Below are 19,956 nucleotides of genomic sequence, written 5' to 3' on the forward strand. Positions count from 1 at the left end.
GCCGCCACCGCCGCCACCGCTGCCGCCACCGTCACGTGGGGGCGAGCGCCCGCCCCGTCGCGAACTACAGCTCCCAGCAGCCCCTGCGCGGCCGGGAGGCACTACAGCTCCCGGCACGCACTGCGCGCTGCCGCGCTGAGCGGGGGTCGGGCGCCATGGCGGGGGTTTTACCCCCCCGGTCCCTGCCGCTGCTCCCTGCGCTACACACGGTGCTGCCGCCTTCGGAGGGGGAATGCCCCGTGAATCAACGCCCTGCGTGATTAGGTGAGGAGGGAGAGACGGGCCCTCAGGTTTCCTGTCAGGCGAGGCATGAGGAGCCCTGAGGCGTCCATCACCCCTGTAGGTACATACCCGTGGGTACATATGCACAGGATTTTTGGGGTGGGGGTGTCCCTCAAGTTTCTCTACACTTCTTTGAAGTTTGCTGTGGGCAGAAAGGCTTTCGGGGAATGGTAACCACGGACTGGGTTGGAAAGGACCTTAAAGATCATCCATCTAGTTCCGACCCCCCTGCATGGGCAACCAGGTTGCACCGAGGCCCATCCAACCTGGCTCTGACACTTCCAGGGAGGGGGCATCCACAACTTCTCTGGGAAACCCGCCCAACCTTTTAGTGATGCTGAAAAGGATCTTTAAATAGTTGTGCTCAATACCTTGTAAGCAGCGATAAAGGTTATGAGAAAATTGTGTCCTTTTTTGGTCAAATATGTGTCTAGACAGCAAACTCTTAGTCCTGGCCTCACAAAAACATACCATTGCCTTTAAAACATCACTGTACACTGCTTCTGTAGAAACACGCTTTTTGCTCTAGAGTTACAAGGAGCACCTGAGCATCACTGCAAGTGGAAAAGCAGAGGAGGGGGAGGAAATTGTTTTTCCATGGAAGTTTTGAGAAGCACATGGGGCATCATCAGCTTTTACCAGAGGCAGCGTTCCATCACTGCCAGCTTGTTCTTTACAACTGACCCCATTTCATGTAAGAGCATCCCCTTCTTTGCAGAAGAGAAGGCAGATATCCAGTTACTCCCTACCACTGTCTACTGTAGGACCCCAAAGCAATACACTGTTCTCAGTGTGCAAAAGTTGTGCTGCCAGTTGGATTACTGTCAGCCCTCTCAGGAATGTTTTTGCACTGGGATTTAGCTGCACCACAGTGTAAAACCACAATAAATGGTGAAATAACTGCTTCCTAAATAGTCCTGCATTAGAGGTGGTAAGAAAATCGTGATGGCAAAAAAGCAAACATACCCCTGAGAGACAATTTATGCATTGAACATACCAGCAGACAAAGGAATGGAAAGAAGTTTCTGTTCTTTTGCCCACACTAAAGTGGATGTGAAAAATATTGCAGAATTGTATGAACTTTCCACTAAAAGGCAGTGAAATGAAACTTGAAAAAGGAAAAATTGATGCTGCTGACACCAAACTGAGAACAGTCAATAAATTATTATGGGACAAAACACAGATGTGTCTCCAGGTTGTTTGATGCCTCAGAAACCAAACGTAGGCGTTTGCACAGTGGAAACTTCCTGTGACTGCTACTAGTAATGATAAATATATGCTGCTTACTTATGCTGCCTACATGAAGACACATCCCTACTGTGTCACTTTCTATGTGGCTTATCTTACCTGTACAGCACTTCAGCAGCGTATGCTACTTACAGAATTTTAAACATTTTTTAATGTAATGATTGTCAATGCCCATATCAATTTGGAGAGCATATTAAAAAATCATTCCATAAAAAATAAGCCTGGTCACACTGAGACTATAGACAAGCACATATGTGCAGCCTTCTGGGGCTGAACTGTGGCTAAACTGGAGATCAATTCTTCAGTGCAAAATCTGAGGAATGACAGTAGAAGTCAACAGCTGTAAAAGTACCCAAGTATGTATGTATCTTTTTGCTGAAGAGTAGCAGGATTTGGAATCTCACAGACGTGATTGCTGCTTGGTGAAGTTTTGGGTGACATAAATTCAGTTCTTAATTCAATGTTACTTCAGTACTCATTAAAAGTACCCCACAGAGAAGGCAGAGTTGGAAGTAATTGTTAGATGCCAGACAATTTAATGTTAGGAATAAGAAGCCATTTTTAATAGGGGTAGTGCCTGTGCCCCTAGGGAAGCAGAGACCTCCTCTGGAAGATGCACTTTTATAGCTCTTCTGTTTCTGGGATGGCTGCAGGTGTGATATACCACCTCATGCTGTACAGCTTAGACTAGATGGTCCCCACTGGCTTTAAATCTGTATCTGACTCCTTGTTGTGGTCTCTGCTTGGTAATTTTACCACCTCCTCCTGGAAGATTCAGCCAGGATGTCCAGCAGGTAGCACCTCATCTGCCATTCCTCCACAATGTACAGAACTCACAGGGGTTACTGGGCAGCCAAGCTGATGTCCTGATTCTGCTGGGGTACAATTGTAGAATCAATTCTCTGCTCAGGGAAAGACTGCAGCCACGTGATTCCGTGAGAACAGAGGTGATAAGACACTTTGTTTTACTTTGAGGCCAGCCCTGGTATGTGGGTTTCCATAGTGATCAAGGTCTTTAGCAGTTCTGAGCTAGCCAGGTGTTGGGGCAAAGAAGAGCAAACCAAGGGCAGCTGACCCAAGCTGGCCAGCAGAAGTATTCCCCACCGTAAATGGCACTCTCACTATAAATTGGGAAGTTTGCTAAGCACGGGGCTTATCCTCTCAGTCCTGGGGGGCCTCATCTGTGGTTCTGCCCCCCAGGTCTGCTCTCCCGTTTGCTGTGACCATGACGCTCTCGCTGGAGCTGTGGTGCTGGCAGTGCTGGACATCTGGCAGTCACTGCTGGGAGCACACAGCTCACCACCAGTGCATGGGCTGAATATAACTTTGTATTTCATACCAGTATGAGGATTTATAGTAGTTCTTTGTTATTGTTTTATTAAACGGGTCTTCATTGCAACCCATGGGTCTCCTTTCATTATCCCCATTCTCCTTCTTAGGTGGGGAGGAGTCATCGGGTGATGGAACAACTGCCTAAGTGTAGACAGCTGTGAAGTCTCATTCTTGGGAGGAAGCAACTGATGCTTGGGAAGTGTGTGGGAAAGGCCTAGGGAAGAACCAGTCTTAACTCTCACTACAGCATATGAATGCTTTAGGCACACTGTCTTCTTACACTGGATACAAACTGAGTGGGTCTGTGGGGCTACAGCACATTATACAGTTAAAGCACTAGTTCTTTATATGCCACTTGGAAGTTCTGTCACTTGGCTACATACTGACACGATCCTGAAAGCCAAACAGCAAACTAAGAGCCGATGTTTGCATTGTTACCTTTGTGATCCCCACAGCTTTCCAGCCGGTTTGAACACAGAAGAAAAATACCCTTCAGGATCAGAACTTTTACCTTATTTTCTGTTGTGCTGAGCAGCAGACAGCTGTTGCCCTGTCTGGATAGTAAATGTGACTCATGATGTGGTACAGTCTGGATTTTGTCTGATTTCCACTTGTCATGAGGGGAGGCGGCATCTGCCACTTTTGCAGCACTTTGTTAGTGTTTTGGGTAAACAGAACGCCTGCTTTATCAGTGTGAGTTAGTCACCAAGTGGAGCTGCACCTTATCACAGGAATTTGTGTTAAAGGTGGGGGTTTTGTTGGGTTTTTTTAATACATCTTTTATTTGACACCGCTATTATTAGTATTGGTCATCCGACGATATCATCTTCCCATTAGAAATGTAGGCTGACTTTAGGAATCTCAAGTCCCACTTGTCATCAATCACTTGTCATCAAATCCCACTTGTCATCTGGAAGAAAATGCATAAATTATCAGATCTGTGGCTCCAAGTCACCATGTCTGAACAGTCTCCAACTGTCTGTACATGGAGAGCATGGAGAAGAAAATGGGGTAGAACTCACAGCTCCAGGAACCATGGTCATGAGCTCCCCCTGCTTGAAGGGAAAATCTTCCACTAGCTGAAGAGGTCCTATGAGAATTATTGAGCCATTCTCTTCTAGCCAGCAGAAGGCAGCAAGATGATCATCCAGGACCACATGATTTGCCATATTTTAAAAAGGAAGAGACACATTTGTGTAAATGGAGAGCACAAGGCCTTGTCGCCAGTCGGCAGTACAGTACAAGACAGAGCAGAGGCCAGAAAGCCTCACCTTCCTCTCTTATTTTTGCTTTTCATGATACTACTCCATGAAAGATCCCCAGTAGTGCAGTGTAGGGGCAAGGCCTGTGTAGTATTTGGGTGCAGGTGCCTCCTAGCACAGAAGGACAGAGCTGCCTGCACCAGGGACTGCTCGTGCGAGGAGTCAGTTGTGTATTGGGACCCAGAGCATTTGTTTTAGCAAATGAGCATATGGAGTACGTGGGCAGTTAATGAAATGTAGCACGTTTCTACTGCATGGAGGTGGTCGTGCATAAAGTGGTGTGTATAGAAATATTTATTCTCCCAAGGGCTTTAGCAACAGAGTCTGGATACAGAGCTCCCTAGCCCTGGAGGCAGGCCCTAAAACCATCTGTCCTTTGGTCATGTTGCAAAGCCCACTGAAGGCCAAGAGGGAAGTCAGCTTTTGAATGATGGGCTCAGCACAGCTCCCAGACAACACTCAGGGAGATAGGGACCATAATGCCTGGTGGCCACTGGGAACTGGGGGAACTGGTATGGATTTTCCTGTCAGCATGTGCAGCTCTGCCACCATGCTGCCTGCCCATCTGCTCCTTCCTTTGCTATCTCTGGAATTCACAGACCAATTTAAACCAACTGTGAGTGAGATGTAGAGATTCCAGAGATAATTACCATCCCTTAGATTTAGTAAAGAGAGTGCCAAGTGATGGAAGTGCCACTGTGCAAGAAAGAGGCAGATCTCAGCTCTGTCACAACTGGTTTAGCAGCAGGCAGCTGAGCCCAAGTATGTGTGTACTGTTGACCTACCAACCATGCACACAGCTCCGGAAAATGCAGATATATGGGGGGAGGGAAGAAAGGTTTCACTAGATTCCTTCTTAACTTGATATTTTTGCTTTTGAATTTTTGAATCATGTGATCCTGACCAAAAACATAACTCTGAAAAAAGCCCTAAGAAAACAAAATGTCAGTCATCATACTGTTCTGTTTTTAAATTGCCATTTCAAGCCCAACGTGGTATTTTGAAATAGGAACCCTGTTTGAACCCCGTGTTTGGCGTTTGGAGACGGAATTCTGCTAGAACCCAGCCTGCGTGGGGCTGCTGCTACAGAACAGGTTATTGTGATTAATTGCACTGGGGTTGCAGGCAAAGTCACCTGGCGTTCAGGTTCTCCGCTGCACACCCGGCCCCGCAGCTTCTCAGCTTCCCCGGCCACGCAGCATCCCGGTACCCGCCCGGCTCCATCGCTTGCCCGCGGCTCCGCGCCCTGCCCCGCAGCCGGACCCGCCGCCATCGCCTCCCGCTTCCCACCGCCACCCCTTGGCTCCAAGCCCTTGTGGCCGGGCGGACCTCTCCCTTTCCAAGGACACCCGCTGTCCCTGGAGGAACCCTCCTGCAAGCGGCATCCCGGCACCGCCCGGGACCGCACCCCCGCCGGGACCGCTCCCCCGCCGGGACCGCACCCCAGCACACCCGGGCTGTAACCGCTCCTCCCGGCCGGTAGGGGGCAGCGCGCCACCTTCGGAGCGGGAAGGGGCGCTCTCCTCCCTAAGCGGCTGCATCTGCTCCCCGTGCTGGGAGGAGGGTACTGCGCATGCGCCCTTTGCCAGCGCCCGGGCGGGGGAGGACGCCGGCGCAGGCGCGGCCACACCCTGCGCATGCGTGCAGCCCGCTGGAGGCGGCGAGGGGAGGCGGTGGTGGTCTTGAGGGCAGCTATGAGCGGGTTCGGGGCTGTGGGCCCGCTTTCGGGCTCCTCGGCTACGGCCGGGGCCCGGAACGGCAGCAGCGACAGCCTGGAGAAGATCGACATGTCCCTCGGTGAGGAGAGCGCCTGGGGCCCGCCGCGAAGGGGAGAGGGTGGAGGGGCGCGGGCTGAACCAAGCGCTAAGGCCGGTGCGGGGGGGGGGAAGGGACGAACCAACGGGCATTGCCGGGCACCGGCGCGGGCGGAACCAACGGGGGACGCAGAGGGTGGGGGGCCGCCTGCTCCATGTCAGGCGCGGGGGGGGGCAGGACCCTACCACAGCGGGAGCGGTGGGGGCGCGGTGCCGGCCCGGCTTCGGGCGCCCGTGGCGGTGGCGAGGCGAGGCCCGGCCCAGCCTTGCCCCCGGCGGCTCTCGGGGGTCTGGGGCCGGGAGGTCGCTGCCCCTGGCTAGAGAGGGGCTGGGTTCAGCGGGGGTGGGTTCCCTTTGCTCCATCTGGGTGTCCGGAGCTGACCGAGGAGCGGGGCGCTTGGCATCGGTCAGGCCGCGGTGCCGGGTGCTGGGTGGCCCGGGCCTCGTAATTGGAGAGGCGGCGTGGTTGGGCTGCAGCCTTTATTTCTTGCCAGGTTTGCAAGTGGGTAGTGGCAAGTCTCCTTCCTTAACTCCCGCAGTACTTTACCAGGCAGCTCAAGCGTGATGTTCTGTGTGGTGTGGTTTTCTGCGACAATCTTCCCATCCCCCCGGTCCTCCCCTCGGCTCCGTGTGTTCGGTTCTACAGATCTCGAGTGTGTGGGAGAAGCTGAAGTCCATGCTATGTGTATTTCAAAGAAGAATCTCAGACTAGTTCTGTTCTGCTTCTGGGAGCTGAGTCCCCTTAACATATAGGGACACATTAGGTGCATACCTGTAGGGCACCTTCCAGCTTAGTGTTATTGTAAAAAAAAATGGTTTTGTGCACACCAAGACTGCTCCGTGATGCTACCAGGTAGGTGGTAGGTAGCAGCAGACTTACTTCGAAAAGTGAAATCACTATGTGAAATAGAATGTTAATGTCAGACCTTGGACCACCTTAAAATAAGAGGATTGAACAATTTTTCCTTCTGTAAGTGTTCCAATGAAGTTCTGTGTTTTGGCAATGGAGATGACGGCTGAAACAATGTTTAGAATTTGTCTGAATGTGGAGTGGCATTACAGCCTTCATATAAATCTATTTTTACTTGCAGGACACTGAAGTTTTGTTTCCAAGAGATACTGATTCTGAGTGGCTAGTTGTACTTTCATATATTCTAGTGTTTCTTGGCCAAATTAACCTTTCAGTTAGCCACTACTGCATATCCTGGACATTGACTAATAGGAAATGGCGGAAGGCTGTTGAGACTTCATGGTGATGAGCTGTTGAAGAAGCTGTTGTGAGTGGGTGTGTCCCTTACCTTGTTTCCTTGTAAGGGTTGATTTGCAGGAGAGCAGCATCAGCCCCAGCTACTGTCCCCAGGTCAAAGTTGTGTGGCCTGGTGTAAGCAAAGATGTAATCCCACATCTGTCACACTACCAAAAAATTGACACAACGTTAATCTAGGAAATATTAAAATCTAGATATTAATTTTGAATATTTTCTCATGCAATAAAGGTGAAACCAGTTTTTATTGCTGGTGTGCTGTGTGCAGCTCACCTGAAGCTAACCTTCAGTTTGATGATGCTCCAACATTATTCTGCTGGTTTAGCTATATGTTTGATCTGTGATATCAGCCAAGACAGGAGATTGCTTCAGTGTGTCTCAGCAAAAAAATGCTTACAGTGCCTGCTACCCTTCATTTCCCCAAGTACAAGAACAGCTGACATATCCTTTTATTTAAAAACGTACAAGGCAATTCTTCCAGGGATGATTCTGTTGGTAAAGAAATTCCAATAAAAATCAAACTCTGAGTGACCAATATCAGTGTTCCTTATCCTAGTAGATTTTTTTTTTCTGAATATCCAATCATTTTTGTGGCATAGGAAGCTGATTTTCTCTTGCCTTGACTTCAGCAGGATACAAAACATTGGGTAACAATGTGGTGGATTTTCTTTTTATGCTGCTTTGTTTGTTCTGCCCCATCTGAGTCCATTCAAACTCTATTATAAACACAGTAGGCCCATTCCCATCTCTTCTTGTCTCAGAAAAGGATGTCCATGTGTTTGTGGTAGATCCCCATTGAAACATAACACTTTTATCAGTTGTGCTCTCATGATCTTGATGCAATAATTTATTTTGACATTTTTAATTATGGTATTTTTGTAAACAAGCTGACAGTCAAATAAAAGCATGCCACATCTTTTGCTTTACTCTTATCCTGAGCCAGTTACCAGATCAGTGAAGGAAATCAAAGTGATGTGGCATGATTTGCACTTGACTGACCTGCTGTACACTTTTTATCAGTTTATTATTTATTATCAGTATTTATTATTTAAACCAGCTAATAATCTGTTCAACATTGTTCCCCTGGACAGTAGGTAAGATGATTGCTTTGGATTGCAGATACCTCGGGAGACAAATCTTGCTTACTTTTCTCCCATCATCTCAACCTTGAATTATGAACACAGTTCAGTGTGATAGGCTCAATTCCTTTTGTGTGTTTTTTTTTTAAGTAATTTAGGATGAAGAAACTAAGGCTTTATTTGACATTTTGTCTGGAATCTAGTGTCTGTTGGTTGGGATTACCTTCTCTGTAAGGGTGTGTAGAAGCTAATGTAGTTACTCAATGTAAAATTTCATGCTGGGCAGAATGCCATAATATTTCAGGTCTTCTGGATGTTGTGGATATGTGCAACTGCTTCTCTTCTGATAGGGCATTATACTATAAGGAAGTACTGAAAGGTGAACATGGGTTGAATGTTCTGTAGAGATATTTCTTGAACCCTGTCGTGTATGTTTTGGCTTTGCAAGACTGACTGGTTTTGACTCCCAGCCTACTTGAGTTTTCAGAACTAGGATACGTCTACAGTGTATCAATTTTTTAAAAAAATTTATTTATTTTCTACTTACAGATGATATAATTAAACTGAACAAGAAAGAAGAAAGAAAACAATATTCTCCCAAAGTGAAGAGAGGGCTTCAACAAACTCGAACACAACAGTTCAGGACACCTGGGTCCAAGTGGGGAATCCAGCAGCAGAAAGGTGTGTATGTCAAATGTAATGTGGAAGGTTTTGCTTTGAGGTTTTTTTTTTGAGTTGAAATGTAACCTAATGAAAAAGTATGGATTGAAATGGTCCATTCAGATGCCTATCAGTATGCAGTTTACAGAATGAAGTTTTGAGGTTAATGCAGTTCTTTGAGATCCATTAAAGTTCAGGGTTTTTTGTGATTCAGTGTGAGAAAACCATCCATGTTTGGCTAACAGGGAGCTTGCAGTCTTGATGGACTCTGACTCAAGGAAGGATTGGCTTTCTTTCTGATTTTATAAATTTATTTTAATTTTGGAAATTGTGTTGAAACTTTATCCCCTCTCAGAGATGGGTGGACAGAGTGCTTATGCCAATCATAGAATCATAGAATCATAGAATCCTTGGGGTTGGAAGGGACCTCGAAAGATCATCTAGTCCAACCCCCCCTGCCAGAGCAGGGCCACCTAGAGCACTTCGCATAGGAACGTGTCCAGGCGGGTTTTGAATGTCTCCAGTGAAGGGGACTCCACGACCCCCCTGGGCAGCCTGTTCCAGGGCTCTGTCACCCTTACAGTAAAAAATTTTTTCGAATATTCAACTTGAACCTCCTATGCTCCAATTTACACCCATTACCCCTTGTCCTATCACTGGTCACCACTGAGAAAAGCCTAACTCCATCTCCCTGACACTCACCCCTTACATATTTGAAAACATTGATGAGGTCACCCCTCAGTCTCCTTTTCTCCAAACTAAAGAGACCCAGCTCCCTCAGCCTTTCCTCATAAGGGAGATGTTCCACTCCCTTAATCATCTTAGTAGCTCTGCGCTGGACTCTTTCAAGCACTTCCCTGTCCTTCTTGAACTGAGGGGCCCAGAACTGGACACAATACTCCAGGTGCGGCCTCACCAATGCAGAATAGAGGGGGAGGAGAACCTCTCTTGACCTACTAACCACACCCTTTCTAATGCACCCCAGGATGCCATTAGCCTTCTTGGCCACAAGGGCACATTGCTGGCTCATGGTCATCCTCTTGTCTACCAGGACCCCCAGGTCTCTTTCACCTACACTGCTCTCCAGCAGGTCAGCCCCCAACCTATACTGGGACATCGGGTTGTTCTTCCCCAAATGCAAAACTCTACACTTCCCCTTGTTGAATTTCATCATGTTTCTCTCTGCCCAACTCTCCAGCCTGTCTAAGTCTCTCTGAATGGCAGCACAGCCTTCCGGTGTGTCAGCCACTCCTCCCAGCTTAGTGTCATCAGCAAACTTGCTGAGAGTACATTCTATACCCTCATCCAAGTCGTTGATGAAGATATTGAACAACACCGGTCCTAGTACCGACCCCTGAGGGACTCCACTAGTCACACACCTCCAACCAGATTCTGCCCCATTGACTACAACTCTCTGACTCCTTCCTTTCAACCAGTTCCTGATCCACCTCACTACCTGATCACCAAACCCATACTTGATCAACTTATCTACAAGGATGCTGTGAGAGACGGTGTCAAATGCTTTACTGAAATCAAGATAAACCACATCTACCGCTCTTCCATCATCTATCCAACTAGTAATTTCCTCATAGAAGGCTATGAGGTTAGTCAAACATGATTTACCCTTGATAAAACCATGCTGACTGCTCTTGATGACCCCCATGTCCTTGATATGTCTGGAGATAGTGACAAGAACAAGTTGTTCCATCACCTTTCCAGGGATGGAGGTGAGGCTGACTGGTCTATAGTTACCCGGGTCCTCCTTCTTGCCCTTCTTGTAGACTGGAGTGACATTTGCTATCCTCCAGTCCTCAGGCACCTCTCCTGTTACCCATGACTTACTGAAGATGATGGAGAGTGGCCTAGCAATGACCTCCGCCAGCTCCCTCAGCACCCTTGGATGCATTCCATCTGGACCCATCGACTTATGGATGTCCAGATTACTCAGCTGATCCCTAACCCAATCCTCATCTACCATGTCAAACTCCTCATCTATCTTGACTACTTCTGGGGCTAAATGAATCTGGGGCTCATGCGGAAACCCTGCAGTAAAGACAGAGGCAAAGAAGGCGTTCAGCACCTCTGCCTTCTTTATATCCTCTGTCACCAGGGCTCCCAGTTCATTCCTTAGTGGGCCAATGCCAAGCCCATGTATTAGGGACTGTGGAGGCCTTGCCAGAGCTCAGAGTCAGCATATTTGCGTAGTAAGGTTCTCCTAGCAGACTTCCCCAAAATAGCTGTAAACTGCTGAGCGTAGTGCTTCCTCAGGGATATATAAGTGGATAGTGCAAAGTGTCTGAGTTGGATTTTCTTGTTAAAACCTTGGGATTCAAAGGAAGCACTATGTCAGCCTTCAGCCAATGTTTTTACAATGGAATACAAAAGTGGGGAAAAAAATCATATAGGTGGGGAGTAAAGAAAGGCAAAGTGCACAATACCAGCTTTACTCTAGATTCCCCAAATAGCTATCTGGTTCATTGTTGGTTTTGGTTTTTTTTATTAATGAGAGTCATCTCTAAAATTATTCATAGGTTTTAGTCCAGTACATGGACACCTGCTTCAAGTGAGGACTGAGTTTGCTTATGGTTAATTTTGAAAAGTATCTTTTTAGCACTGGATTAGTAAAATATGGAAGAATAGAGTCTAGTCAAAAAGGTTACCACCTCAATCCAAGATAACAGAGTGTTTGACATGCAATCTTTTGTTTAGTAGCATTCATCACAAACAAAACGCACATCTGTCTAATGTATCCACAGTGATTCCCATTTCATCTTTGTTTTTGCCTAGTATTTGTTGTAGCAGCAGCTCATCATTAGCATCTCAGAGACAAATGTCTTTGGGGATCAGTGGAATGTTGTGTTGCTCAGGGCTCAGAGAAGTTTTGTTTTCTATATAGGCCAACATAGCAGTGTTACTCAATTTCTGCATCTTCAGTAAACTTGTGATAGAACAGGAAAATATCAGCCCAGCAGTCAGCTCAAGTATAAGCGTATTTGTTTAGTGCAAAAGTGAATTTAAGTTGTAGATTATCAAACACATAGGCTTCTGTTTATGACTCAATTGTCAAATGAAATTGTTTGTGATCTGAAGGGCATAAAAGAAGCAACTATTAGAATTTAAAATTCTAGGAGGAACTTGAGCTGCAAATCTAAAACTCTAAATATGGCTGCCTTGGCAGTTACTTTTGTCTCTTGGAACCTTTCCTTCTTGCCTGCCCTTGTTCTAGGAAAAAGCAAACTGGTTTGTTTTTTTAGTAGGTTTGGGTTTTTGTTTTGTTTTGTTTCAAAATTGCTAGATTGGTGAAACATTGTGACCAGCTGTAACTGCTCCCTCCTATACAATTGCACACATTTTCTAAAATTATACACTTTTCTATTGTTTCTTGAGCAGAAAGTACTCTTAAATAGTTCATCTGAGAATTCTAGCTATTAGTAACTTATGACGTTCTAATTATTACTGCTTCTGAGCAATAGATTTATTGCTGCTCTGTTGCCGCTGAAGTTACTCTGATTAGTAAATCTTCTGTGGACAGCTACCAGGAACCACAAGTGATCAATAGGATTCAATTCCTTGTGGTTCTAGAGGTGTCTGCCAAACTCTCTGTAAAAAAGTGAGGAACTTCAGCTTGGTCTCTTTTCAGCTTTGGGGGAAGAAACAGAAAGAGGAACATTGTTCATTTAAATAAAAGTTCTCCTTGGTGATAAACAGAATTCAACTGTGCAGCTTAGGTTAACTTTGTGGTTGACATTTATTTGAGCAGAGGTTGGTCCGGAGAGCTCATGAGGTCCTTTCAGCCTAATTAACCCTGTTTCTCAGCTTTCCTATTTGAAAAGAAGAGCATTTGCTAACTGTCCCCAAAATGTGGGTCCATGGCTGTGTATGGCAGATTTATCTAAACTGGGTTCTTATTGATGGCTTACCTTGTGATTACTTCTATCTCATGAAAAGCACAGGTTTATTATTGATGCTATGAATTCAGTATGTCAAAATGTAGATGTGTCTGTTGCTGTAGAGCTGACTCCTTATTCTTATATTTATTTTGCAGTCTAAGGTCCTAGATAGGATGATACTTGGGGTAAAACTGAAGCATGTTCTGTATTTGTAGTGTGAAGCTAAATGGCTCCAGACAGGGTTAACCAAACCCTGGTAACTGGAGATTTCAGATGTTTATACTACAGACCTCAGACTCATAAGCCTTTTATATTCAAAGGCTGCTTTCAATTCTCAGTTTTGTCCAGACTGCCATGCAGAGTTCTAATTCAAAACATTTTGAATGTGATGTAATTTGTGTGCTGTTTAATATGGTTTGTGGGCCAGTTACTGTATTCTTTTTTCTTACGTCATGTCTTGGGAACCACTGATCTAAATAAATCAGCTTTGAAGTTGCTTCTCCCCCCCCCCTTCCTTTCTTTAAAATAAACTGGTAATTTAAAGTTTGCTGAATGGGTGGGGAGCTGGTTGTTTTGGCTTGGTTTAGTTTTGCATTATTTAGCACTTGATGAAGTTCCATTTCAGAGTATTTTTGTAGTTTTCTGTGCCAGAGTAACTCATAAGTTTTTCTTATAGATAGGTCGAATACCAAATATTCAGCAGAATTAATGCAATGAACCAGAACAAAACTCTGATCTACCAGATGATTCTTCTGCTAGGGTTTGTGCCAAACCTGCTAACATAACCAAGCAGCTGAATTGTCTTCAAGTGTAGCGATGGCTTCTGCTCTAAGGCTTCAACTGTGCAGCCAGCTAACAAATTGTTGGAACTCTTCATGCCTATTGCAGGTTATGGTAAAAATCGCCTGGGACGCAGAAAGAAGATAACAGGGAAGAAACGTTCTTATGGAGTTGTAACTGGCTTGGCAGCCAGAAAGCAGTGGGCTCACACAAAGGAATTAGTCCTCTGAACAGACAGCCCCTCAGTGAGAAGGTAATTAGTACAATGCTAGTGCTTCAGGTAAGAACAGATTGGAAGAATGAAACATCATGGCTTCAGAACAGTGCCTACTGAAATATAAAATTGAGATCCCTGGTGCAACGTTTTATTAAGCTGTGGATGTCTTAGCTGAGTTCTTGTTTGTTTTAAGTGGGGTGGTTAATGACTAGGTTTGAAAGGTTTTTTTTAACGCTTAATTGGGTTGCAGGTCCATGAAAACTGAACCACAGAAAGTATGTTCTGTGAAAGTATGGAGGGAGTTACTGTATTTTATATGAGAAGCTCACTTACTAGGATTTTTTGACTTTGCCATTGCTTTGTTACAAACCAGTGATTTAGCTGACATGGACATGCTAACAAGTGTAGGAAGTATTTTCAAATTATGCCAGACTATGTAAGGTAGGCAAAGCTAATGTTAGTCCATATGCTGTTTCTAAATGGAAATTGAAGTGTTTGTGTACAGCACAGATCTGCAATATATTCGTTGTATTTTAAGAATGCCCAGCGGAATTACCCAGTCTTGAAAAAGAAAACAAACCTGCAGAGACAATCTGAAATGCAGAGAAAACAAGCTCCAGCCCTCAGGAGACCTGCCCCACTCAACAGAAGGTAAAAATATCTTCTGCTTTCTGAACTCTCCTGGACAACTTTCCATAGCAACCTTGACAAGACTGAGTCCAAGAGAAGATGTAGATACTTGTGGTAGTGCAGTCAAAACTACCATGTGTATGAAGTTCTACGAATCTTGAAAGCCAAGTATGGGAAAAATATGGTCTCTGTACACAGGCAGGTATTTACTACCATGTAGAGCACTCAGGATTACCTCTGTTTGTGAGCACTCAGTGCTGTGCCTTCATTTAGATCACAGGCAGCCTATTGGGAAATGGCTGAAACACAGATTTCAGTAGCTTTGAAGTGATAGCTGTGGTTTAGTGAACTTTCTGCACTTGTGAATAAAATGCTTTTGTGGAAGCTGGTGCCATCTTCAGTTTTATGGAAGCTACTGCATGGTTTTTTCGTGCTGGATTTAACAAGTCTGTTAGGAGCTGCAGCTTACTGGTCTCCATTATTAAAAATTCACTATGTGACTCTATGGTGGGAAACTGCACAGGCTTTCTTTATACATATCGAGACTTCTCTTGGGTTTTTTTTCTGTTGGTTTTTTTGGTTTGGATTTTTTTCATCTAATCAGCAATGTTTAATGTGCTGGAGGCTACTGAGCAAAGTAAAAAGTAGAATTAATACCATACTGTTATGTGGTGTTAGGAGTGTTAGGTTTATATGTAACAGAGGTGATTTTTATGACTAGTGTGTTTTGTACCTGGTAGATGAGGAGCTAATACCAGTAGAAATCTCAGCCTCAAAGAGGCAGCATTGCTCATGTCCTTAGGAGGGAGGATATTGGGCACTTTCCTGACTTTCTTAAATGTGTCTAACATGTTATCTGTGGAGACTTTGGTAACTATATTTGAATAACCATTACAGGAATAACATACCGTCCACTCTTGCCAGAATTGGGCAACAAGCTAAATCAGCAGAGAGACACTCGTCAAGCAACTTTCCTGTTTAGAAGGGGTCTGAAGGTAATAAGAATTACTGAAAATCAGTGACAAAATTGTGCCCCGGCTGCTAAGCTAACCTATAGCACCAATATTAAAGAATAAACTTTATCAGATCTGAGTAGAACTTCTGGTGCCTTTGAGTGAAGAGTAGAGCAGAAACATATTTTAGAAACTGACTATGAGGAGTGAATCATTTGCTATTTTTGGGTTATTTTCATTATTTCTGCTAGTTACTATTTTGGATGTTTAAGAATTTCTACTTATTTTGAGTAAGATAAAGAGAATACAGAATGTGCAGTGAATAACAGTGGAGTTCTCAGTTTTCTTTGTGGCCTCATTCTACACCTGCCATCGTGACTGCAGGTAGCTACTGTCAACCAACACATGGATTGCAGAATTACAGACAGGATCAGGAGTAAGACAAAACCCAAGTCCCTTAAGACAGCAGTGGGACTTAGTAGCATATTGGATGCTATGTATGTAACACTGATAAGATTAAAAACTAGCTGGGTTTTTCTGCTGGCCTATAACATTTTGGTGTATCTTGATGAGTGTATGTTGCTGATGTACTGCTGAAATAAATGTTTCCATCTCTATTAGTTAAATTACTATCACTGGACAATTTTTGTGTTCTTAAAGTAATTCTTCCAATGTCTTACAAAGGTAATAGGATAGTTATCTTTGAAGTCTCTCTGAAAGTGCAGCCATATTTGTGCATAGCATATAGACAGCTTAAACTCCTGGTTTTTGAACTGCTGTATTTCCAGCTGCTGGAATGAGAAGCACAACAGTATTCAAATCCAGTGTTTGAATTGGTGTGTTTTCAGGTGCAGGCCCAAGTGCAGTCAACAGATGATCTTGATAATCAGACAGTAAAGAGAACTCGTCAGTAAGTATTTCATTAGGAAACTTCAGTTTGGTTACCCAGATGATTCTTACTTTAGTTCTGGTTTCCTGGCTATGGTAATTGAATTGTGTTGGTTTTTTTCCCATGTAGTCATATCAACTGAGTGATAGTGATCCTCCACCCATTCCCAGTCATTTCCTAAATTCTAATTTAACCAGGAGGAATTTGTGTAAGGCATTTGCAGGAACTGGAGGGGGGGGGAAGGTGGTAGCTTCAGAGAATCAAAGTAATCTCTGCCACCCATCTTTCTGATCTCTTCATAGATTAGAAAGAAAGAGTCAAAATGTCCGTGTTCTTCTGAGGCATCTTGATATAATTTCCATTAAATTTAAATATACATATAAGCCTACAAAGCTGTTTAGAAATAAGTGAGGCAGGTCACAAGGTAGGACACTCAGCTCTCTCCCTATATATTCACCCCATATCATTCAGTGCCTCTGAAGCTCTTTACACATTGGTTGTTGGTAAACACAAAACAGGCTGAGTGAGCAGCGTGGTGTGCAAACCCGAGTCTGTCACCTCTTTGCCTTTGTTGTAAGGGACCATAGCAGCCCCATCAGTGGCAAGGAAGTGAATGTTATAAAAAAGTGAACATTTTGGATGGTGCTGGAGTTCTGGTACACCCTGCAGCATGTGATCTAGTGCTCACCTGAATTAGATTCCTTAAGGATTTTGTAAAAGATAAAATAATCAATAGCCAGGCTTCTTGTTGATTAACTGCAAGTGGTCTTTGTACTGACCTGTATTCTGAAAGCTTCTACATTCTTCACTAGCTGTTTGGGGTTTTTTTTCCAATGTAGTTTTAAAGATATCTTGACTGAAATTTCTGCCATGTTTTTGTAAGTGATTTCTGTGCTTTCAAACAGATGGCGAACTTCCACCACGAGCGGAGGGATTCTGACAGTGTCCATTGATAACCCAGGAGCAATAATAACCCCAATGTGAGTTTTGAAAAAAGTTGAGAAATGTCTTGCCATAAACTGAAAGTACTGTTTCTGAGTCATTTAGCAAGTTTCTTGTAGACAGTACTTCAGGTGACCTCAAGGTCACAGCTACTTGTTAAGATTTTTTAAATCTATCCCCTTTCTGGGTGTTTTTTGAGCTATGGGTTGAATAATATCAGCTGGATTTCACAAGGCTCTCCCAGCTAGGAGCTTGCTGTGGTGTATAGAGTTGAAGAGTGGGGATCTGGTAGACGTCTACCTTGTCTGCCTCTTCCAATCAGATTGTATTGCAGCTGTTTTCCCTCCATACCTGAATGAAAATGAATGAGCACCTAAGTTAATGAATGAAGCTAATGGGCTCCTCCCTATTCCATAAAAGATGGTGCCGGAGCTGTGCTTGAAGAAAGCATTGCTGTATTTGTCTTTGCTGTTGATGGTACTGTTGTTTCATGAGGCATCTTACTTTAAAAATCTCTTGTAGTTTTTCTCATTAATAGCATTTTACTCTTAAGAAAGACTACCAATTTTTATTTTTTGTATTCTGGGAATAATTTGTGTTTGTCAGTAGGATTGAGAGAGAAAAGATAAGATTCCTTCTTGTTGGGATACTTGCTGTCTGATAAGAATAAGAAAGGCTACCTTTTTAAAGTTTCTGCCTGACTTTGACCTTCTTTAATTTGCACCCTCCAGCTATTTCAGTCAGCCTGATCAAATGGCTTGATGAAAAAATTCATACCTCCACCAGCATTAAGGCTTTATTGCATAGAGTTTGTTCACTGTGTCCTTTGGTAACATTTCTTCTTTCAGTTCCCAGAAATTAAGATTAACTCGTACTCCTGTGCCACCGTTTCTGATGAAGAGGGACCAATCTGAAGAGAAGAAGATTCCCAAAGGGGTTCCATTGCAGTTTGATATTAAATAGTGTTGGAAACAGGTAAATGCAGTTTCTTTCTTTAACTGCAGAAGTGGTTTCAAGACAGCTAGAAGTCAGTGAGCCAGGCACTTTCCTCCTAGACTAAACTAGTGACAAAGGGAACTAGTGACTTCTTGTTTCCACTTCCAGTTCTTCCACTAGGTTGTTATGTAACTTCAAGCAAGTAACTAAACTCACTGTTCCTGTTCCTCTAGTTCATGTCTTATGTGCTCACATGCTTTCAATGGGATTTAAAATGCTGAATATTTCTAAAAGCCCTCTGGTGTCCCTCCTGTGCTTGAATCAGCAACTGTGTGTAATTCAGGGATGAGCTGCTTTCAGTTGTGTAACCTGCTGGAACTCTTGACAGCTGCATTTTTAAGGCAAATTTAGCTATGCTTCTAGGAAAAGAACATTGAGTGTGGTGATATAAAGGTTTGAAAGGTTTGAGCAGTTTTTCACAAGTTTTATGAAGACAGATGATGTGGTGCAGGAATCTTAGTGCTGTCACTGAAGGAATTCTTGGGGGGCTACAGAGCTAGGTGTTGATCTTGTAATAATTTCCTTACTGCCATCTGTAGAAAACTGTGAGATCAGTGTGTTAGTCTGGGTTTGTTCCTTCTGTGAATATGTCAAAAATAGTCTGCTACTGTAGTGTAAAATTAATAGAAATTGTGATTACAGTCTACTGCCTCAATTGGATGGACTGGAAAGTAATCTGCGTGGTAAAAATGTTGTATTTCTTGAAGTTGCATAGAATCTGCATGGGGAAATGAGTGTAGAGAAAGTTCCCTTTTTCAGTCTTTATGTCCTCAGTTTAACTTGTGATATTTTGAGTGAACTTTCAGTCCTGACAGTGTGTACTGTGTGTTCTTAATGAATTCTGAGAAATGCCAGCTCTTGATATGTAGTCCAATCTGATTTTTAAATGGTGCGGGAAATGATGAAATCACATTAAACTTTTTTTTTTTTTTCATTTAAGTGAGGTAATTAACTCAAGTGATCATACAGAATGAGGAAAAAATTTTCTCGCCTCCATTACTTTGATTAAATTAACCTAGTGTCTTCTGTGTTTGTGGTGAAATTACTTCATTTTTCAGACAGGGATGACTCTGAACGAACGTTTTGGGATCCTGAAGGAACAAAGAACAACACTGTCTCAGAACAAAGGAAGCCGTTTTGTAACAGTGGGCTAATCTGACAGATGGACTTGAACTCATCCCACCTGCCTAGGAAACAGAGGAAAAATGGGCAGAAGATTACAACATATGTCACTGAAATTATCCAGACTACTTTCTAAGATGGTGGCAGATCTGTCTTTGTTACTTTTACTTTGAATGGTAAAAGACATGGTGCCCTGAGGGGGGTGGGAGAGAAGGGGAAACTGATCTGGAGTGGCACGATCACCTGGTTGGAAAAGATTCTGTTGCCCAGATGATGACAAACACATCAGTTTATCTTGCAACTGAAACGCAAATGGGAATTTCAAAAGTCTTGTTCTTTGTCTGGGAGTGCTCAGTATCTGTTCTTTGACCCCTCTATTATGGTAAAGATTTTTTAAGTGTTTCATAACAAACCCCACTTGAGGATTTTTAGGATTGCCTATGAACTTTTCCTTTGGACTCCAGTTTGGCACAGAGCCTGAGTCCATGAATACTTTGGTAGTGATGTAGCGGCATTTTCCATGGGAGCACTGGTTGTGCTTCTTTGTGCTTTTGAAGTTCAGGTTTTTTTCCTTTCCTGAAGCTAAATGTCTTGTA

General features: G+C 44.0%; 1 protein-coding gene across 1 annotated transcript; it reads left to right on the top strand.

Annotated features, from left to right (window-relative positions):
• The first annotated feature begins 5,758 nt into the window (after nucleotides 1-5,758).
• FYTTD1 (forty-two-three domain containing 1) lies at nucleotides 5,759-19,693 on the top strand. Its single transcript, XM_008493332.2, is given in 11 exon segments — nucleotides 5,759-5,921; nucleotides 8,831-8,962; nucleotides 13,720-13,806; nucleotides 13,809-13,864; nucleotides 14,367-14,479; nucleotides 15,356-15,383; nucleotides 15,385-15,453; nucleotides 16,260-16,321; nucleotides 17,206-17,280; nucleotides 18,091-18,217; nucleotides 19,297-19,693. Coding segments are annotated over 11 exon segments (1,005 nt in total). The 5' UTR covers nucleotides 5,759-5,761; the 3' UTR covers nucleotides 19,393-19,693.
• The last annotated feature ends 263 nt before the right edge of the window (nucleotides 19,694-19,956 follow it).

The sequence above is a fragment of the Calypte anna genome, chromosome 9 (genome assembly GCF_003957555.1).
Source record: "Calypte anna isolate BGI_N300 chromosome 9, bCalAnn1_v1.p, whole genome shotgun sequence".
Classification (NCBI taxonomy): domain Eukaryota; kingdom Metazoa; phylum Chordata; class Aves; order Apodiformes; family Trochilidae; genus Calypte; species Calypte anna.